Source organism: Calidris pugnax, unplaced genomic scaffold (genome assembly GCF_001431845.1).
Source record: "Calidris pugnax isolate Ruff unplaced genomic scaffold, ASM143184v1 scaffold56, whole genome shotgun sequence".
Taxonomy (NCBI): domain Eukaryota; kingdom Metazoa; phylum Chordata; class Aves; order Charadriiformes; family Scolopacidae; genus Calidris; species Calidris pugnax.
The window spans coordinates 7,817,742-7,839,909 of NW_015090839.1; the positions used below are offsets into that span (position 1 = coordinate 7,817,742).

The 22,168-nt window shown below is 39.6% G+C and overlaps 1 protein-coding gene across 2 annotated transcripts in view; it reads left to right on the plus strand.

The window, feature by feature from the left end:
• Nucleotides 1–21,859, plus strand: part of LOC106888031 — a 22,157-nt gene extending 298 nt beyond the window's left edge. Inside the window, exons 2-8 of one of the 2 annotated variants that reach the window (XM_014941994.1) lie at nucleotides 10,251–10,372; nucleotides 11,449–11,587; nucleotides 12,435–12,556; nucleotides 14,276–14,386; nucleotides 18,604–18,710; nucleotides 20,090–20,180; nucleotides 21,638–21,859. In XM_014941994.1, the coding sequence (XP_014797480.1) occupies nucleotides 10,251–10,372; nucleotides 11,449–11,587; nucleotides 12,435–12,556; nucleotides 14,276–14,386; nucleotides 18,604–18,710; nucleotides 20,090–20,180; nucleotides 21,638–21,754 (809 nt within the window). In that variant the 3' untranslated portion in view covers nucleotides 21,755–21,859. The remainder of the gene's footprint in view (nucleotides 1–10,250; nucleotides 10,373–11,448; nucleotides 11,588–12,434; nucleotides 12,557–14,275; nucleotides 14,387–18,603; nucleotides 18,711–20,089; nucleotides 20,181–21,637) is intronic. The other variant, XM_014941995.1, reaches the window with a different exon arrangement.
• The last annotated feature ends 309 nt before the right edge of the window (nucleotides 21,860–22,168 follow it).

Consider the following 22,168-nt stretch of genomic DNA (forward strand, 5'->3'; position numbering starts at 1 on the left):
GACGCGGGCCGTTACGGGGGGGCTGCCCGGGCGCGGGGGAGCCGGCGGTGCAGCCGGCGTGGGTAGCGGTGTCGGGGAGGCAGGGCAAGCCCGCCTGGTGCCTCGGAATGAACCGGGGCTGAGGGCGCGCCAAGGGTCGCCAATGTCGCGGCTGAGGCAGAGGCTGAGGCAGAGGCAGAGGCTGAAGCTGAGGTGGTTCTGCGGGCTGTGCTGCCGCCGGGCGCTCCCGGCAGAAGAGCGGGACAGACGGCAGGGATGGGGGGTGGCAATATCTTTTAAACTCTCCAGCGTGGAAGGTTGGAGGTCGCAGGGAGGCACTCTGCTCCTGGCATGTCTCCGGATTTCTAGGCGTTAGTCCTGCCTTGTACAGCTTCACATGTGGTCACAGAAAATAGTGGTCTGAGCTCATTTGCAAACACTGCTTTCCCCGCTTAGTGTCATCTTACGTTAACGTTGCTTGCTCTTTACTTTCTTGTTTGTGCCTCGGTATAATTTCATTGACTTGCCGCAATCGAGCGTCTCATGACAAATGACGAAAGGAAAAGTGGGTCCATGCCCAAGCTGGTCATTTACAATTGACCAAAAAGATAACATGGCGACTCTGAACACGGGCAGTGCACTAAAGCTGTGGGCACGTAGTGCCACGCTGAACAAACTGACTGAACGCTGCTTGGTCTGTGGGTGTATTTGCATTTGGCTATTGCAGATATGAATCTTGGAAGACCCTCCAAATACTTTAGTCCAGTTTCAAGCAGCCAATAAATCTGTCTCCTGTTTATTAATCATTGCCTGCTGAGACAGTAAACCCATTGCCTGATGATCGTGCATTGGGTAGGAAAAAATTGTTACACAATACACCCTAGGTCATGCCCTGTTGTCCCAGGGTTATTCTCATTCAGGTCTTTTGCTCCAGCATCTTGGCTTTAGGGTGGAAACATCTTCATAAGCAAACACATAGGGACTTGAACAGAGGCCATGACACCTAGGGGTTGTCCAACTGTCCAGGTACTTGGAACTGCAGACTCGTGGCATCTCTGTGGTTTGCAAATCCCACTCAGATGCAGAGAGGGAGGAAAGATCCTTCTCTGTCTGAGCAGGCCCTCTGCTGGCATTGTGGGAAGGGAACCAGCTGGGACGCAGGCTTGCCCTCCTCGGTGGGCACGCAGCCCTCCCGCCCCAACGGATTTTTCCCTAGGAAAGACATCACCAGATGTTTCAGAGCATCTGCAAGTCAGCTTTTACAATTAGAGCAGAGGTGGGGCTCCCCAAGACTTGGAGGCTGAAGTTTGATGGATGTAGTTAGTATTAATTGTAACTAAGCATTCTTATTTTCCCTGTGTGTATGTATGTACACACATGTAGATACACATGTATATGTCTACACATATGTGTGTATAGACATAATGACAGAGTGTTCCGCTATAAGCAGTGTTCATCCCTTCCTTTTTGATTCCTTGTCTGGATGCAGTAGCATGCTCTGCTTGCTAAATGGTGCTTGGGTTACTGTAAATAATTTTGTTGAAGTGGTTTTCTTCTATCCAATGTGCTCTAATTTAAAAATCTCATTGAATTTCGTATGCAATCATTCATAGTGCTTGTTCACTTAACATAAATCATTACAGCTCTTACACTATGTTGGTTTGTGTGGTGTGCATGTATGGCTTTCTCAGCTTACTGACTCCTTTACAAATCCATTAAAGCACATGGGAACTTACTAGTAAAACTTGAAGATGCTTAACTGTTTCAGTTAGAAAACACCAATTTACTGTTTTCTCCACTTTGATTCTATGACCGTGCTTTACCACTACCGTAGGAATTTTTAGCCAATGGCATAGTTTATGTAGACTTGCAAAAATCCTTTGTCAATAAGTAACTTTTAAAATGTTTCTTTTTATGCTACAGCTTCCAAAAATTCTCATAGATGGATAGTTTCTGTGAAAGACAAGTACGCTGTGGTTCCTAGCCTTTATTAGATTATGATCTTTCAGATATTTTTCTCTGAATTTTAATGATCTAGAGCCGTGCATAGGTCTTTCAGTGAAATTAAATGTATTTTCTTGTTTCATATTAACTCTTTGTAGTTAAGATGCAAACTAAAGCATAGATCAGGTTCCAAATTTTGAACTGTTTTGTGCTTGGTACATCTGAGCGATCTGTGTCCTACTGTTTTTATATTGTGTTTGTCAATGCTGCTGCAGCTGCTGCTGCTTCACTATGTACATCATCTTAAAACTAACATAATTAGCTTTGTAGTTGCCATTCAGTGGCTTTTTAGCTCATATGCTGCAGATCAGAGGACAGAAGTTGCGCTTGGGCATCTAGGTCTTTGGCATTTCCTTACAGTTTGTGATGGTATTTTGCGAAGTCCTGGTGCAGTATAAAGCTATAGGTAACTCTTTGTTCCCAGATTTGTCATTTGGGACATGTGTGACTTAGGCTAATTTTATTTCCCAGATTGCCACGTTTGCGGAGAAATTTAGAGCCTATATGCCTCTTTGGGCCACTAACCTGCTCATATTTTTCTTCTTTTTCTGAATGGCTGTGTCCTTCTGGTTTATCTCCAGTTTTCTTTTTCTCCACCCTAAGCCAAGTACAGTACTGAACTAAAAGAGAGATATCTCTTTCTTACACCTGTTTTCTTTTCCTGCAGCATTGAACAATAAGTAAGCAGAGGCGTTTGTCCAGCAGGTCACATTCCTTTACCCTTTTTGTAATTTCCCTGGAGTTGCAACTATTTTGGGTGATGTGCCCAACACAACGCTCTTGGTGACACTTCCCTTTGTACTTTTTCTCTGAGCTGCTTCTGTAGCTGCATACTGACAGGAACTGACAGGTTTTCCCCTCAGAGTGTTGCATTTGAGTAATTATAGTACCCATTGTAACACCTAGATAATGCTGTAGTAATTAATACTGGTTGGACAAAAGATAGTGAGAAGCTGGTACCTAGGGTTCTGCTGCTGCACCCTGAATACTGCCAAGGAATTTGGGGTTCTGTCTGCGCAGAGAGAAAACAGTGTTACAGGAGATGCTAAAAAAGTTACTAGATCCCTGTAGCGCACAAATAAAAGCCTGGTCTTTGCAATACTAGGGAAGAAATATTAGTAGGAAATAAACTAGTAGGATAGTAGTGCAATACTAGTAGGAAAGAAACAAGCCTCTGATGAGCAACAGAAAAAAAGTTGTAGGGATGGGGAGATAATATTCTGAATGAAAAAAACTCTAAGCAAACAAGGATAGGATAAATGGAAACAAAAATGGCATCCTCACAGACAAGTTGTTTTTCTGTGGTGTGTGGGTTTCCACCCCGCCTCCTACTGCCATCCTATTCCTGTTTCTGTCAAGATGTTGAGCTTGTAGTTCCAGCTGAGGAGGACTGGGTGTGATTGCACTGTTAGCTATAGTCCCTCATGCTTCTCTCTCAAGTGTACATGCAGCCTTGGATTAAAACCCTGCATAAAGTGGTTGCCCTTTAGGATTAGTGTTGTCGCAAAGACAGCCTTATTTATTGATTTATCTTGGTTGGTGTTTTCTGACTCGCGCGCTGTATGCATGGAATGCTACTGAGAAACTTTTCCATGGAAGAGCCAAATTACTTTATAGTGAAGCAAGTTATCTTATCTAAAATAAAGACTCTTAAGTATGTGGAACTGAGTGAACGTTGAACAGCTTCTCACTCTAATGATTTCTGACTAATCTTCCTTAGCAATTACAGGAATGTAAGTATATGCAAGATGCTATTCATTTTCTTCTTTGTATGAATAAAAAAACCAGTCATGCTTTTTGGGGGGGGGAGGGGTGAGGGGTATTGCGAATTTTAGAAATTCCAAATCTTTACGTATGATGGAAGAAGACGTTAGTGTTTTAAGGCAGCTGCTTAGCAACACTGCTTTGCTGTTTCGCAACCAGCCAGCTCTTCCCACACACTGCAGCGAAATGTACGTCATTTCACGGTGACTTGCATTCCTGCTTTTCTTTTTAGTTAGTCTTAGATCTCAAAGAAAATGAAATAATAAGAGTTGGAAAGAATAACAGGAACTTTTGGTGTCTTAACTGAACTTTTTTATAATAGGATGATTAATGCTTTAATATCCTTCTGCAATAATCATGGTTCCAGAAGTTCTGGCTAAGAAAACTTGGGTGAAGCCCAAGAGCTAATTCAAACCACTTGGGGAAACCCCCCTGAAGATCCCCTCCCAGTTGGGTCCCAGCATTTGATGTATAGCTTCTATATAAATGTGTGCATTTATGTAGGGCATATTCCCTCTCCCTCCTCCACTGCCCTAACTCTTACGAATTTTCAGTAGCAGGAGAGAATGCATTTGGTTAGAATGGGTGCCGGAGCGGCTAAGCAGTGAAATCAGAATTTATCAACCTATCTCTATATATGAACAAAGGAATCAAAGGAAGTAAATACAAGAATCCTAATTTCAAGTTTGAAGTGGAAGCCGCTCGATTTACTAGCGACTTCTGAACGCTTATGCTGTACTTAGAGCTTTAATGTCGATTACAAAAGTCTGTCTCTTAGTTCATGTCAGTGATGAAGCACAGATAAGTTGATAAAAAGACCTTTTTTGGTTTTTCATGTACTGTTGCGGGGTCTAAGATAGATTAAAAAAATATTTTTTTCAGCAGGGCTAAAACTGTTCTAATACTAGCTTTTACTTTTTTTTTCAGGCATGTAATAGTAAAATAAACCAATCTTATGATTTTTTTCCATTCTATGCATTTCATTAGAAACATTTAAATCTAAAGCTAAGAATTCAAAGAGATGTACTGGTCTGAAGTGCTAATTGTTCATACAGTGATATATTACTCAAAACAACCATTGAATAATAAACCGTTGCAAATCCTCTAAGGGTAGACAACATATAATTAAGTACAAATTAATTTTTTTCTTGTGGATTCACTTGTACTGGGAGCAAACTAGCTTTTTAAGAGATTGGTGTGGGATTTAGTCTTGTGACTTCAAAGTTGAGGGCAGTCAGTGCTGCAAGTTCAGGCCTTTAACAGGCAGCAAGGGAGGGGGATCTGACAAAATTAACTTAACCGGCCCATGGTAGATGTGCTGCTTTTGTACCATGTTCTGTGTATGGATAAGAAACTTACCAACAGACCAAGTTTGTCTGGCTTTTTTCTATTATGCATTGTATATTTCTGTTACGTATTCAATTATGTATTATTGCGTTCCCAGACCTGATAGTTAAAATTATCAGATGATGATTTCCACAAGACAAGAATAGTAAATAGTATAAGAAAAACTCTTTTACAGAAGTGGTCTTTAATGTTTCCTTTCAGTACTATTGTCACTGCAGATGGAACTGGAGTGGAATGAGTCTTTTTGAAAGGATGAAAAGATGGGTTTCTGCAATATAACAAGTATAGTATGTATTTTTTTGTAGGAAAAAGCAATTTAGTACAAGGCCTCATATCCAAATTGTTAGAAGTGATTTATCCAAGTAAAATATCCTTTCAGAAGAGATCAAAATGGCATTACAGAACCACATTAACTGAAATACATTTCTTTGTTAAAATTATGCAATACCAAAAATCTTTTCCACTTCTCTGTTGTTTGGTAGACTAAAAGGGGATGTTACCTGTAATTTTATGAATGACCAACTTTGGGAATTAGCATTAATTTCCTCTCTTGTGGCAAATGGTACTGCTGCGAGAGAGGTCTCAAGAATATTAAGTACTTCTGAGTTGTTAGAAGCTGAAACTTCATAATGGTGGGGAAAACTAGTGATTGTAAAATAGATATGTGACTTAACCTTGTTTAAAATTTAACTTAGAAGCTTTTTCAATTTATGAATGTAAAAGACTTAAAGAACTAATAAAAAACTGGTTATGTTCCTGTTGGAAAAAAACTGATTACTTTGTACCAATAGCTAAGTATGCTTAAGGATGGAAAGAGTATTTAGAGTTCCTGAAGAAGTTGATATACTGAGGTCACAGATAGCGTCTCAAATTGTTCAGCCAAAAAAGGAGACAGTAATGTTTTAGTGATAGGAGACTTCCTCCTTGACCTGTTTGTTCAGTATCATTTAAACACACTGAATGATGAAATTAAACTTGTATTAAGTAATATTGATGTTAATATTTGCTTTTTACTTCTGTGAGTCTGAATATATATCTAGAAAAGTGTAAGATGCTTGCTGTTATGGTTGCCTTTGCTAAATCCTCTTCTTTCCATGTGATATGTCATCTCCTGTTGTGATTTGGAAATTATTCATTACTTGTCTTCAGTCCTGTATCTCGCAGTGCCAGGATGTGTAGACGTTGGTGTAGCGGTGCTCTCTGTCCGGTGTGAGGCTTTGTGATGTTTTCTTAGTTTGTGTTACATTTGCCATAGAAAGGCTGAGGAGCACCAGGGTGTTAATTACGCTTTTTGCAACGTGTTAATTAAATTTTATAAATGCATGTTCAGTAGATCCAGTGGAACCGGTTTTTGAAGTAAAATACAAACACTGTGCACTCAGACTTCCTCCATAAACAAATGATTGTGATTCATCTTGCAGTATTTCGTGAACTGTGGGGTTCTTTCCTGGTTAGTTGTCTGTTCAATGAACACAGGGGTTGGCTTGCACACTCTCCATTTCATATATATAACAGGGACTGAAATGTTATCAAAAATAGTTTTCTATTTTTGTTTCTTCTTTGAAGATCCTTTGTAAGGTGATACTGAGATTCTCAAGAGCGGGCAATTTGTTAAACACAAGGGTGGAGTTGATAAAACTGCACTGGTCTGAGGCAGAGATGCCTATTTTCATATTTGGCACCTGTGTTCCATACTTGATGGCAATCTATAAATATTTACATACTGCAAAAGTAAATGAGTTATTGTGGTGGCTGTTGCTCTTTCTTGCTTTGACAGGAATGAGGCCACTCTCAGCGTCTGAGTTCAGTCCCAGGCTACACGCGCAGGCGCAGAGCGTCACTTCCACAGCTTCTGCTGTCCCCTCGGAAGGAGTCTGTTCAAACCTCCTTCTCTTTTTCTGTTCCTGCATGCTTATGCTATGTTATGAACATCCCAGAGGCAGTGAGTGGCTTTTCTGATCAGCTCAGGGAAGATTTCTATGGATGTGACACAGCACAGAAGTAAACCCAGAGATGATGGGAAGAGAAGGTGGACAGATTTAACTGTTGTTTTTAACTGTATTAACTGGTAGTTGGGAAGGAGCATTTTCATTCATTTATTTATCAGTGTTTTCGTTTGAGCTGCGTATGTGTTGTAAGATTTTCCTGAGGACCAGTTCCACACAGAGCATCCACAAGAGCTCTTCTGTGTTGTACTTGGTTTCATCAGAAAAGCTCAGAGGGCCCCATGCGAGATGGTCAGTGTTGTGACAAGTGGTGTACAAATGGGAGTCAATGCAGGGAAGGGGTGTTCTGGATTTGAGGAAGATGGGTGTCCTACCTGTCTCCCACGGAAAGTGTCCATTTCTCTATTGCAGGGCTGGGCACTGAACAGCCTAGAGAGCTGCCACCACTAATGCTGGCCAGAAAAGGTCACCCAGGCCATGGGGGAGCAGATCCTATTGACGCACCAGCTCTGGGAGAAAGCGAGCCCAAGTTCTGCATTTGCAGTGTGATGTGGCTGGCCTGGTGGTCTATGAACACTTCCCGCATTTCATTAAATGCTATATATGAATTTGATACTCTTAACAGGCAGTATAACAGCTGGATGAGCTCTCTTGCATAGTAATAGTATTGTTTTAAAGCATGTGCCAGATGTAGGGGCTTATTGCCCACAAGCACTGGTCTGTACAGCTGCTAATATCAGCTTTCTACTCTCTCATTCTGTCTGTAGCACGATTTTTCTCCTCGCTTCTTCAGATGTTACCCACCTCAGCAAACTCTGGCTCCTTTGCACACTAAGGGCCTGTTGTGGGGCTGATGGTCCCAGTTAAGCAACAGCTAAATCTGCCCACCTTCTCTTCCCATCATCTCTGTTTTACTTCTGTGCTGTGTCACATCCACGGAAATCTTCCCTGAGCTGATCAGAAAAGTCACTCACTGCCTCTGGGATGTTCATAACAAATCTACTAGTTGCTGGATGGACCATGAGATTAACAGGAGATGGGCGCTCATTAGAGGTTTCAAATGAAAATGCTGACGAGCTGGAGCTGCTGCATGGCACCTGTTGTGTTGTTCCTGCTGCTGCTGTTGCAGCTGCTGCCCCTGTCCCTCCTGTGTTCCTCGGTGCAAAGTCTGCGTCTCTCTAGGAGCTGAGGTTCTCGAGAGCTTAACTGGGAGCTCTTTGGAACAGCAAGTTGTCTTCCTGTTGTACAACAACAGCCAATGGCATTGTGCCCATCAGGGCCTTGGAGCGTTATTGCTATGCATTTAATAAATAATAAACCAAATATATGTTAAGGGAATCCAGGTGGTTTAAAGTTTCTGAAGCTTACTACAGGGGATTCAGGATTATCTGTTGGAGTCAGTTTAGGAACATGTTGCAAGAAACATTTACATTTACACTCTAAGAACAGGATGTCATGCACTAGTGAATGAGGGTTTCTTTAATCATATTTTTCTCACTACAGTGCTTACCCAAAAAGCATTTCAGAAGCATTTCATAGTTAATAGTTTACCTGGTCTCTGTTTCTTATACTAGCCTTAAAATTTCTCACTGTTTCCAGCATTGCCTGTGTTCCACTGGAAAGATTAAGTATATTAGCATAGAGAAACTTGTAGCATGTCTTATAGATTTATTTTGAACCTCCTTGCCATCAAGCTTGCCTATACTAATTTTCTTACCTGGGACAGTAAGGCTAACAAACACTACCTGTTTTTTAACACTTCCAAAAGCTGTCAGATCTTCTTTTGGTGAGTGACATACATATATGTGAAAAACACACTTTTGTTTGTTTCACTGCCCAATATAGTGGCAGTCTAAAGAGAACAAGAAACAAACCAGAAGGGGTAGGGAAGAGACAACAAACATCACTATTTTTTGAAAAGAATCAATGGGTTTGGTATATTTTTCAGGGTTAGGTTTGTGGTTATTTTTTGTTGTGTGGTTTTTGTTTCTTTTACAGGTATGTAGTTTTGACCTGAGATGTACCTTTGTTTAGAACCAGCTCAGTGCCCTCAGAGCAGTGAGAAGTCCAGACAAAAAGGAATTTCATCTAGTCCTCCATTTGAGGAAAATGTAACAGAAACGGAACAGAGCATGGGCGTTACAGCAGATCTCATGCTGAATGTCAGTTAGGACAGAAAAAATGCAGGAAAAGGTTGGATAAGTGGATCTTGTTTCTTCTAGAAAAGAAGACTGATGGGACACACGATAAGTCTTTAAAGAAGTAAAAAGTTGCTGTAAACAGGAGAAGAACACACTTTTCTGTTTCCATTGCGAGTGGGACAGAGAGTACTGAGTTTAAATTGCAGCAGAGGAAATCTAAATCAGTTATTAAGAAAAGTATTCCTTTCTAGTACTAAGTGTAGTCAAACACTTGAATAGATTTCTAGTCAAAAGGGAGGTTATGGAGTCTCCAGCATTAATAGTCTTTTTTAATAGAACAGATTTAATAGAGTAGTGACACTATTGATTCAGCCACTGAAGAAGAAAGGATTGGTGACTACCGAATGTTCCCTCAATCTTTTTTTTCTAGATGTCTTAAAAAAATAAAAGTGTTAAAGTAATGCAAGGATATGCTGGAAAAATAACAAGAATTTACAGCATGGCTTTGCAAAAACGTACTGTTTTACATCCATTCCTATTTTCTTTCACCTTTGAAATATTTTGATAGTTTTAAGTTGTGTAAAATGTATTGCAAGTTGAACTGTTGAACTGTGCATTATCCTTGATTTTTTGTAAACCACTTTATTAGAAAGATGGTATGTATAAAAAGAAACTTGTATAAAAAAAAAAAAAAGCCTGCATTCAGGCAACTATGAGTTTTGTCATTTCTCCAATAGTTCAAAAACATCTTTGATGTTTTTATATCTTAAGCTGAAACAGTATCACTTTGGTGGCAGCCCAGACCATCATATGTGAGTTATAAGTTTATAAATATGAAAATAATTTGAGATTTCAAAAAAGCGCTACGTTTATTTTAAGTGGCAAAGTTATTACAATCCAAATCTGTCATTGGCTGGAAAAGCTAACAAAGGCTGAAAAATGCATTTCAAATAAAAACCTTATCCATCTGGTATTGTTTATGTCTCACAACTGTATTGTACTGGTCATCACTCAGTCCACATGATCTGCATATGATTGTTCAGGGGTTTTTGTTTGTCTTGATTTATAGATGACTTTGATGAGCTTGTGGTGACTAACAATGATGTTGTGCTCAAAAATATCGCTGAAGATTTGCGGAATCATTTACCCATCGAGGCAATGTTTAATTCGGAACATCAAGCTGTTCAGAAAGTAAGCTAATTGTTATGGTCTCGTTTTGCCAAACTGTATAATTTATTTGGGGACTGACTATGCTGACTTTAGTTTTAGTAGTAGTTCATAACAGAGAATGAACACTGGATTGAGGTATAGGAAATCTCAGTTTGGTTCTCAGGTCTGATGCTGCATCATTGTGTGACCCCAAGAAGTTGATTCATAGTTCTTAATACTTTGATCATAAGTTATTTGGCATAGCTTTCATTCTGTGTGGTATGGCACCTGTCACAGTGATTCTTTAATACTAGCTCCATAACAGACTCTAACAGCCCCCTTAAAGAAAATAGAAATACAGGGCCAGTGTTTTGCTGTTGCCATAATGTGGGCAGCCCAGAAATGATTTCCAGCTCTTTTCAGATTCTGATGGCTCAGAAAGAGGTGGGCTGTGAGTCCTGTGGGAGGGGAGAGCACCTTTTCTACTTGAGCTGTCAGTATAGGTGGAAAGTTAATGCATTTCCCAGAAAAGTAGTGTGTGGCTTTTAAACAGGAAAACTTGATTGGCCACATGCAGCAAGCCTGGGAGAGGGAGGAAAGAGGAGTAGGAGGATGAAGATTATACCCCTTGAAATGATGAGAAGGCAAGCATCCCAACTGGTATGCTTTTGATTGAAAATGACACCTATGTTAATCAGGGGTGTTTCTAGATTGAAGCATAAGGCATGAAGATGAAAATATTCAGACAGTTGAAGTTGAAAAGCAAAATTGCCCCTTCTTCTAAATTTAAGTTACATTCTCGTCATTAAAGTGGCAGAGAAAAAAGCTTCCTTTACCCTGTACCTCCTTTATAGCCAGGCAAGCACTAAGGAGACAAAATTCACAGCAGGTCTCCTACTCCTACTGTTGAAACCAGCTTGCATTCCTTTCTCAGCTTCCACTTACTGGTTATTTCAGTGGACTTTGATGATCCAGTTTGCATGCAGGTTTACTATTGTTTAATTTTGATTTGTAACTTTTGAGTAGGGAAAAACTTGGATCTCAGGGATTTTGGGAAAGGTAGGAGGGTGGGACAATTAACTTGGTTATGCCTTTCTTAGGTTTTGTTCTCTTCTCAGATACACCAGCATCCACTGCCCATGATTCATGTTGATGCATTCCTTTATGATGATGATTTTGTTGATTCATTGTGTGAGGAGGGGAAAATGAGTAGGAGCTATTGCACAGAGTGTGGCTCATACAAGACTGCATCTTTAGGTAAGTGCTCTTTTGGAAACATGAAAAACAAATTCAGTTTAACTGAACTGGTTTGTGCAGTGACTCAGCCGGACAACACAACGTCGAGCTGATGGAGGACTTTGTCCAGACTGGTGTAGTGCACAGGCCAGAATTATTTCCCATAACCAATGGAAGGAGACTCCTACACACGTAAGTTGAATTAATTTGCAGTGTATGCGTGACCCTAGTTGCCCACAAAAACTGACCAGGGAAGAGGCAGGGCTACGTACCACTGAGAAGCAGGATGCAAGAGGAAGACAATACTGTAGGAGGCCGTGCAGTAGCCTCAGCCTCCTCTCAGGCTGAAAAGACCTAGGAAGCCCCATCTGTCCTAACGCTTGTGTGTGGTGTGGTACAGATCAGTGCTGTCGCCAGCATAGCACAGGCATTGAAGGGGGAATGGTTTATATGGAGAACATTCCGTTCCTTAAAACCTTGGAGTTGAAATGCAAGCTCTTAATAAAAAGTTTGGCATTAATTATGTTGAGCCTTAGGTACCATGTTTCCTTTTTCACTGAAACGATTTCAAGTTACTGGTCTTTGTGTTCTTTAATATGTGTCACTGTGCAGAAAAAGGTAATTCAGTTTCATGAAGGATTTCAAAATTCTCCATGTAAGGGAAGGAATCCCCAGACTCGAGACAGGCTGCTTGGCAGGCTACCTCCCATCTGCAAACCCTGGCTTTCCAGGGTCCCCAACGCTAGTTCAGGCAGGAAACCATACAGGTTTTCAGTGATGATAACTCTTCAGATTAGTATTTCATTGGTTAATAACACAGTAGCTAGTACTGCCCACCCAACACCTTTGTTCTGTTCTTATTCCCCAGAGTTTATTTCGCATTCCTTTTCCCTCATGGAACTGAAGTTTCTTTATCACCATGTACTGCCTGACCTGACAGGAAAGGTAGTGGTTGACGTTGGCTCCAGGCTTGGTGCAGTGCTATTTGCGGTAACTTCCAGCACAGGAATTCCTATTTTATTACTGTTGCAAACGTTTTCCCTCTTCTCTGACTGCCTACTCTCCTTACTCCATCTTGGACGGGTCGTTCTGAGAGGCACCTCTGGTCTGACTCTCTGAACAGTATAAGTGATTTCAGCTCTTGTTCTATTCCTCACAAGAGGGAATACAAAAGATCTTGCTTTTGGAGAAGAAAAGTCTGTTGTCCAACAGAGTAGCATATTGCTGTCACACAAGCTGCTTTTTTGCTAGTTCTTGCTCTCTCTCTCTCCTTCGTAAGTTTGTCCTCTATGTCTTGACCGTGTCTATATATAGATTAGTTATGTTGAATTCCTTAATGAAGCTGACAAACTGTTAAAATTATACAAAGGAAGACTTTGATATGAATTTGTCTCCAAAAACATATTGTCCTGCTCTGCATTTTAAAATGCACATAAAATACTTCATCGAGAAACTTGAGTGCAATTTTGATTGCTTTTGGCATGGCTGGTGCAACATATGGCCAACAGCAATGCAAAACACACATTACAACTTTCTTACAAAAGTCAATGGCTGTTTAGGGCTCAATCTTGGAAACACTTGAGCATGTTATTTTACTCATCTGAATAATCTAATTTTGGGACTACTCAAATGAGGAAAGTTACTCCCATTTGTAAATATTTGCAGCATCGGGTCCTTAAATGGTAACACTTCTGCTAGCCCGAATTTGTTTTAAAGTCCTTAAGTGCTTGTATTGTTATAGTAGAAGATAGTCTCAAGATAAAGCAGGGAAAACTTTTTAAAGAAAGACTTCTCCTTTTTAATCATATTCTTGGCTTGTGTTGGAGGAGAGGTGACTTCACCTTCACAGGTTGCTTTTCTACTCTCTCAGCTGAATGGTTTCAGAGAACTTAATAATTAGGTTGGAGTACATAGATACCTCAGATACTCTGTATCTTTAGCATTGTTTGTTTGCCTTTGCCATTGTTGGCAAAGCCTAATTATGGTGTTCAGTGGAGACAATTGCACTGAAAGCACTGTATTCACAAGGATCCTTGAGGCTTAAGTATTTGTCCTTTTTTTTTCCCTGACATCTCCAACAGCTTCCCAAAATCTCAGTCCAAAACCGAACTATTATTTTGGGTTTATTATTAAGAGATAATTTATCTTTTTTCGTATGTACCTGTATGAAGCATTTGTGAAAATGGCAATAATACAATACTTAGAGGTGCTGACAAAGACTCTGTGCCAAAATATCCCATTATAATACTGGTACATTGTCCTCCATTTTCACTCATTTGGACTATGTGTATGTCTTGTGGTTTGTTTTGGTTTTTTCCTTGCTATTTTCTTCTTCCATTCTCCCAAGAAACAAAAATCTGCAGAGTCTTTTCCTTTCGCACTATTTTTGTAACTTGGTTTATACTGCTTTATTCCTTCTTAGACAATTTTCCATCTATTTTTCAATTGAAGTGAAGTTGGAGCTTTCCTTTTTATTATTTTGATGAGTCATTTGGATGTCTTATTAAAATTTGTGAGATGTAAGTGGGAATTGCCAAATCAGGGGCTTAGCTCTGAAAAATGTCACGTCCACTGAAAGACATTTCTCAACTTGCTGTTTTAAAATGCTTTCTTAATCTTAACCTACATTTTATTTTTTCCATTTTAATTGAAATTTCTGAACTTGTTTTAAAGGCATCACAGTTACTAAATTTCCTTTTCCTGATGTAGGGTTATCTTTATAGCTCAGCATCCCAACTGTATGGAGTAGAAATGAATGCAGACTTTTGCCAGTTGCAAGAAATGATGGTTACAAAATACCAGTTCATTGACAGAATAAAGGTAACTAAATATACGGTTTAGCGTATATAATTTTAACCTCTGTGTACTAGGTATCCTGTTTATGTGAGTGGCTGGCAAATCAGCATTCTGAGAAGTTGTTTCTGCTTTTGCTTGTTTTGGTCCTAAACAAAGGCTTTGCATTAGGGGGAAAAAAATGTCTTGTAGCAGAGAGGAAGAAGGAAATTATCAAATATGATAACATGTGGTTAATCATTTAGCCTTTTTCCTGAATGGACTTACCTACTGACTTATGTAAAGCAGATATATCTTAGCTGTTTCTCCAGGTGAAATCAATGACATCGCCATTAACTCTTGTGAAACTGAGTGTATAAAGAGTTTCTGTCATGAACAACAAAACTAAATGCCTGTAGTCACTAACCTTAGCAAAAAGATGTTTGTAGGGTTTGCAGATTTGCATCTAAGAACACCTAAAGGATTTATGGCTATTGGTATTTCCTTTCCTGGAATGTCAGTGCATAGGTACCTTCAGCAAACAAAATGGGTTTCAAACAATGTGCTGTCATTATGGAAACCATTTCCCTAGTCCCATTGTGGAAATAACTACTACTGTTTTAATTAGAAAAAAAAATTTTTTTCCTTTCTGGGAAACCAGTTATTTTGTTACCAGCAGAAGTTGGTAAGTAAAATACGCTAGGTAGAATACTGACTTCAGTCCGGGGTTGTATGTATGTGTTCTTGACTGGAGTCACACAAACTGCTGGGTGTAGTAGTTTCTTGGGAATTAAAATAACCAATTTTAAACTGGAAAGAAATAATAAACACAAAATGTTTAATACAGGGTAAGCAGTATCATTGGGTTGCCCGGTTCAGTCCCAGTTGCTGCCAGTTTATCCATAACCTTTGGTTTTTGCATATGTTTTGTGTTCCTAACACCTTATTGTGATGAGACTGAAAGTACAGTTAGGAACTTTGTCAAGTTACTTCAGTGGAGCTGGAGATCTATATGCATGCTTTTCAGCCTTGTATATTCTTTATTATAAGCTTTTTTGTTTTTCCTTCACACCTTGTAATTCTGCTGAAGTAGTCATTTTAGAGCATAAAGATAAGAAGATAATACGCTTTCAAAGCAGTGCCTGAGGACTTAGCTATTTGAGTCTCGTTAGATGCTAATTTCGTCATGTGACTGGTGTTATCACACCGCTTTGAACATTTCAATCTTAGATTTTTTTATTTCACCCCCAAATGGATCCTCTCGAGAGATACATACCAGCTTGAAAAACAGTCAGAATCCAGTTGCTGATAATTTATGACACAATTTTGAAAAACTTTTAAGACACCCATCTTAAATAACAATTATTTTTTCAGGGCATTCTGAATTTTTATTAGAGTACATTCCCAAAGGACAGTGGGGTGAAATTATATCTTTAGAGACTAAATCTCTGAGTGAGCCTTTTGTTTCTTTTCTACATTTGGTTTGTTAAAGTATGTAGAAAGTTGCATAGCATCTTTTGCCATTCGAGCAAACACTTGGATGCTGGTAGGAAAGTAAACAGTTCAGCAGATCTTAGGAAACTTGAGATCTCAATTCAGAAATTACCTGTAATCATTAAAGGCTTGGTGTGTCTTCCATTGGGCAACGGGGCTGTTTTAAAATCAGTCGCTGCCCCCTCTCTTGTGCCAGCACACAGCCAGGTGGGTCAGGCAACTGGTCCAACTGAAAAAGAATCGAGCCAAAAAGATGTTTTGGCTGGAGCCATACCTGGGTCTGGCTCGTGGTGCAGCCACACGTGGTAATGTGGTCCTGCATTCACCAGGAGGAATGAGGGTGTGTTTGGGGAGGACGGGATGCTTAGGTCGCTTTAGGCAGCATGGTCACCTACTCTGTAAATGCAGGCTAATTTTAAGTTTAGGTTTAAGTGTTACTCAAGTCAAGGAAACATCAACACACGTTCAAAAGTTTCCCAGTAGCTTGCTTACATCTTCCTGAATTGAGGCTTAAAATGCTAGGACTGCCATTAGCAGGGCATTAAGAAAGTATGCTAATTAGGACTTTTTGTGTTGCAAGAGGTCAACTGACGGAACAGTCCACCAGTCACTCGTGTTGGATTAAAGGACTGCTGCTTAGGGGTTTTGTACAGAAATTCTGCGGGTTTGTTACTTTTTCCCCCCTGAAAATAAGAGAGTAAAGTAAATGTCTGTTTAGCCTCAGGAACAGCCTCTTACAGTCTCGGTAAATCTGGGCTCCGATACATGAGTTCTGGCAGATGTAGCAGGGGCACGTTTTGCCCCTGGCTGTCTGTCCTGCCCCACTGCAGGAGGCTGTTGCCTGTGTAACAAGGCAGCAGGCAAACCTCTATACGTAATATCTCTGCCACCCCAGTTCATGGTCTTTCATTTTAACCTACAGTTAGGGGTGCCTTTATGCAGAGGACATGAGTTGACAGCCAGGACCTACTGTACTTAGGACTGCTGCTGGTGGCCTGTCTTCTTCCTCTGCTGCCTGAATGCTTGAACTTATTCTTAATCAGTTCCTGTACTGTTACAGTTTACAGTGCACTGTTTTAAGATCAATTATCATCAATCATAATGGTCCAAAAAGCTCTAACTGACTCTAACTCAGATGTCCACACACTAGAGGTGAGAGTAGGAATTTGACCAGTCATTCTGACAACTGGACTGTCCCTGTTTCTCAATATGATAGAGCCTTCAAATACTAACCTGCCCTTCCTGGGTAAGGTAGAAGAACACAGTTGCTTCCTTTACACTCACTACAGGCAGTGGTGAACAATTTGGTATGGTAATGTCTTTAAGGAGATAAAACTGTTTGTTTTACTGATTTGGAACACTTGCAGAGAACCCATGGAATATAGCTCTCAAAGATGAAATGCTGTGATGCCTGTTTTTTTATGAACTGTAGAGTTTTTCTTATGTTATTATTGATAATGAAATATTTGGCTATAATTGCAATTGCTATAATGCATCCTGGTAGCATGAACCAGCATCATAAACCGTGGCAACTCGACATCTTTTCCTCACTTGAACCCTTACAAGTTGCAGGTGTGGTAGTATCTGTTTCCTCTGTCAATCAGAACAGCATGCTTTGTGTGTTTGTTAGGAGGAGGAATACATAATTTACCCTCCCAACAAGTATTGATATATTGTTAAGTGGGCAAAACATTTTTCAACAGATAAGTGTTTCAATCTTCCATGCTTTTCTGTCAGAATTAAGAATTCCTTTTTACATCTGTCCAACATTGGAAGGATTTGATAAAATGTGAAATGTTGACTGCATCAGGTTAGTATACTTGCAGTACAACCTAGTAATAAGTCACACAGGAAAGAAAAGAAGTTGTTCAGATTTTCTGTCCATTTCCAACATATAGGGATGCACTTTCAAAAAAAATTGTGGAATGCAAGTAATATTCAGATTGGCTTTCTTTCCCTTATCTCTTCAAAAGATGTTCCAATTTGTTTCCCCTCAGAGTTAGGACGTGATGTATTTCTCCGTGTTTAAGAGGAAATCAAACACATCTTGTCAGAGTGTTAATGAGCATCCCTATTCTCCTGTCACTATAATCTCACCTGTTTGAAAGTGACATGATGTGTTAATATCTTTTTTGGTGGGTGAAGGTAGATGACATCAAACCAGCTTCTGTGATGACTGGAGAGGCAGTTGTTTAGTAAAGCAAAGTACTTGCTGTCCTCCAGTGCCACTGAGCATCCTGCCTTTCCAGCATTTCCAGTCCCAATATATGTTGTGAGAATGCAGCTGTCAAACCTGGATCTGTAGTGTCTTTTCTAGCTGCAGTCCTTTAGTAACCCTCTGAGCCTGTGAGATGCCATTTAATATCCTCAAAAAAGCTTTAGCCAGCTTAGCTCCTTTCCTGAAATCAGTGAACATTTGTGATAAAATATAGTTAAGTGAAATCTAGCAGCCTTCGCATACGTCATCTCCTCTTTTACAGCACACAGTGTTCTAGACCAAAAGTCAGATGTAGTTTATTTCACTTAACGTAATGAATAGAGTATTTTAATTAGAGGAAATAAATCTGATTTTTATTTTTTCATTTTATAAAAGCCTATTCTGGTTGGTTACTTCAGTTTTACTACTGTGAAGCCAGTGAAATACCCAGTTTTGTCACTGGTTCAAAATGGTGGTGGCAGATGCTGTATTAGGTTGACAGGCTTCATGGCTACTTGAAGGCTGTATTTGTCTCTTAAATTAATTTATGCCTTGTGAAATTTTTCTCCTTCAGGTGGTTCACGCAGACATCCGTACTGAGGCTTCACTTCTTCAGAAGGCTGATGTTGTTGTAATGAATAATGTCTTTGAATATTTTCTTGACAGACAGGAACAGGCCAGGTAAGCTATGTGTCCAAACAAGTCATCTATTTCTTTGGCAATGTGTGTGTAACCTTGTGAGTTATGGAAAACCTTAAGGTTGTGCTTTTTGAAGTCGCATACATAAATTACATAAGGAAATTGTTTTAAACTGCCTACACTTAATTGTTATACTTAGCTGCTAAGGTGTTATGGCAGTTGTTTGTTGTTAAACCCACTAAACACTGCTGCTTTGTTTACCCAAACCTTGCCCTGAATCGTTGCAGTGATCTGTTAAAATAGTATCTTGCTGTTAAGTGATCTGAAATTATTATATCAGCATGAAGCTTAATCTTCAGAAAGAAGACAGGTCACTGACTTGTGGATGTCAGAGCTTTAATACAGATGCACTACAAAATGTGGTTATTAAAGATATTTCTAATATATCTTTATAAGGATAGCATGATGTGGTAGCAAACAAACATGTGGCTAAGGTTCTTCTCTTTCAGGTACAAGACACAGATGAGCTTTTGCTAATGCAGCAGTATCAGTTTAAAACTTAAATAACTTTACTGCCAAAAGTTACTGTGGCTTTAGAACGGGCAGTCAAAAAGAAAGTGTGCCTGGGTCTCCACCATCCCAGACAACCACCTGAAAATGGCAGGCAGTTTCAGCTAAGGCTTGTCCTGCTGCCCTTGATACGAGGTGGTGATGTCAACCAGAGAGGCACAGAGTGGATGGGTGAAGGGTAGTGGGTGTTTCAAATCACTAGGAGATTTGTTTCCAGGCACATGACTCATTTGATTCTTCAGGAACTCAGGGGTAGTGGTTTAATGTTGCGTTAGTACCATGAAGATAAATGACATTTGAAGAATGCTGGAAATGAAATTCTTTTTGGTCTGAATTGCCATGCTGTGAGAAATGATCTGACTTGCAAAATCGGCAAAAAGGAATGCTGGGGGCTATATTTAAATACTGCGATTGCTAATGTCTTAAGTATTTTGTCACAACTGCAAAGTATGTATATAAAGGGTAGCTTGTTGTTAAGCTTAATAAAACAGTGCTCAGAGACTGGAATTTCTTCAAAACCCAAAGTTTAAAGGAACAAAATGTCAAATGTTTAATCCTAGTCCAAAGTGAAGTTGTTGACAGTAGAAAGTGACATTCATTTATCAGAGTTAAAGAGTTACAAAATCTAACTTTGTAAGATCATATATTCCCTCCATTTTTAATATGAAGCATGATTTTATTCATACAAAGATCCTTACTTAGATAGTAATAGTGACTGATAAGCACGTATAGCAAGTCTTTAAGCTTAGTCTACTTCTGGCCACTAAACTGTAGGAGTGTTAGATTCATTTTGTATCAAATGAAGGGTTTTTTTCTAAAAATTGGTGACCTACTTTTAAATATGTTTTCAGAGCGTGGGAATTTATTGCTTGTAATGTAAGGAAAAGAGGGTCCTTATTAGTGACAGTTCCAAGCCTTAACGAATCACTCTCAAAGCTCCAGGTAAGTTCCCTCAGCTGATTTTAGCCAACACATTTTGTCGCTTTCTGTGAAAGTGGCAGTTCTGTAGTTTGGGGTAACTGCTTGGGAGTGTTTCTATGAGGAAGGATACGTAATTTTGTGCGTAGATTGAAAGATGTAGGACTCTGGATTCTATTTCCAGGTTGACCACCAACACATCTTCCTGTACTTGGATTGTCCCCACCTGTAAAATAGAAATGAATCATTGTATTATCATGTGTATTATTAACAATACCTTAGCTGTGAGGTTAAAAAAAACCCACAGAACATTATCAAAGCCATATTATGATGTAAGTTTTGTGATAATCTTATCCATTTCCATCAGATTTCTTCCCGGTAGAGGGGCAGAACCTCAGAAGTACAGACATATTTATAAACTTCTAAAGGCAAAACCTTGAAATGTTTTCTCTGTTTAGCTCTACATTTGCTCATGGCCTTGAATCACGACAAACTGTTTTGTTAAGCCAGTGGAAGAAAGGGATGTATTAAAGAAGGACTATCCCTGAGGATACCTGTGTCTTCTGACCTGTTGTCAGCATAGAAAATGACTCATAATATGGCAGTATGAGCTGTTAGAAGTACAGATCAGGGAGAGATGTGGTCTCCCAATGAGCCAAGTGATTGCCATCAGGCGTCTTGGATCAGTGACTTAGCTTTAAATTGCGGTTGGCAACAAACGCGAGAACCTTGCAACTTCCAAAGATGTTGAACGCCCTGTGCTGCTGTTCCCTGAGTAGTAACCACTTCCCATGGACTGGCCCCTGCTCTCCGTCCATCTGCCGTAGGTCATCGGTAGATTACAGTTGTTAATGTGTATGATGCCTAAACAAATGATGTGGGCTGCCTTTAGTTAGGGAACAAAACACTGATCGTACGTGACAAAGTTATTTGCAAAGTGGCTTGCCTGCCACAGTAGCCTGCTTTAGAGAAATGGAATGGCTTGTTGCCTGTATGCTGATGGGTGAAATAGATCCTCAGCCCCGGAGCAGCAGTGGTGTCATTTGACCTTTTCTTGGAGCAGGCAGAAGTTACAGAGCAGCTGAGAAGCCCTTAGTAGCCTTAATACAGTACTCCCTGGGTGTAAAACAAGAAAGTACCTATGGTTCTTCCATGGTACAGTTGGCTGCTCCTTCAATGCTTCTGTCAGTGTTGTCCTCTGATCAGGATGCTGAGGCTTATACAAATGCATATAGAGAAGCAGTTGTAACATGCTAGCAAAATATCTAGAGTATTGACTGGAATAATTTTTAAAAGTGAACTTTATTCTCTCCTATTTAAGTTAAATGGCATTTCCAGAAATGAATTTATTGTTGCTGCATAATTTGGAATGTCTAATCTCTCTTATTATATCTTGCCGCCTTAATGTTGGGCTGAGCTTGAAACTCCTGTTACATTTCTCAACATTGTATTAATTTAAGGATCTGTTTTCATTGTTTCAGACAGGTATTCAGCTCAACCAATGGGTTGAAGAGATGCAGCTCGACTATGATGTGTATACGGAAAAGGATGGTGACAGAGAAGCACTTGAACAAATACATTTATACAAGATTCTCTAGTACCTGGAAAAATTTACTAGTATCCTTGTAATAACATATATTTTGGGTCTAAAGTGAATTTGGATTGATTTGTGTGAATAAATCAGGTCAAAATTCTTATTGTGATTCATCTGAGTCGTATCTGTGGTTTATGATGAAAAAGAGTCTTTTGAAACAGGTTTTCTTACGGAGACTCTGTCTCAACAGAATCTATTGACTGTTAACTAGGAGATATCCTTATGGTTTAATTTTTGCAGAAATATTAAAAAGAGTGGCTACCTACTGATGCTAAAAGAATTTTTGTTCATTAGCATTGTGATCTGCTAATTTTTGCTAAATATATAAAATGTAAGAATAGTGAATCATTGTTAATGTGAATGAAAAGAATGAATTTAGCATAATGTTACTTAAAAGCTGCAGTACTTTAGAGTTTGC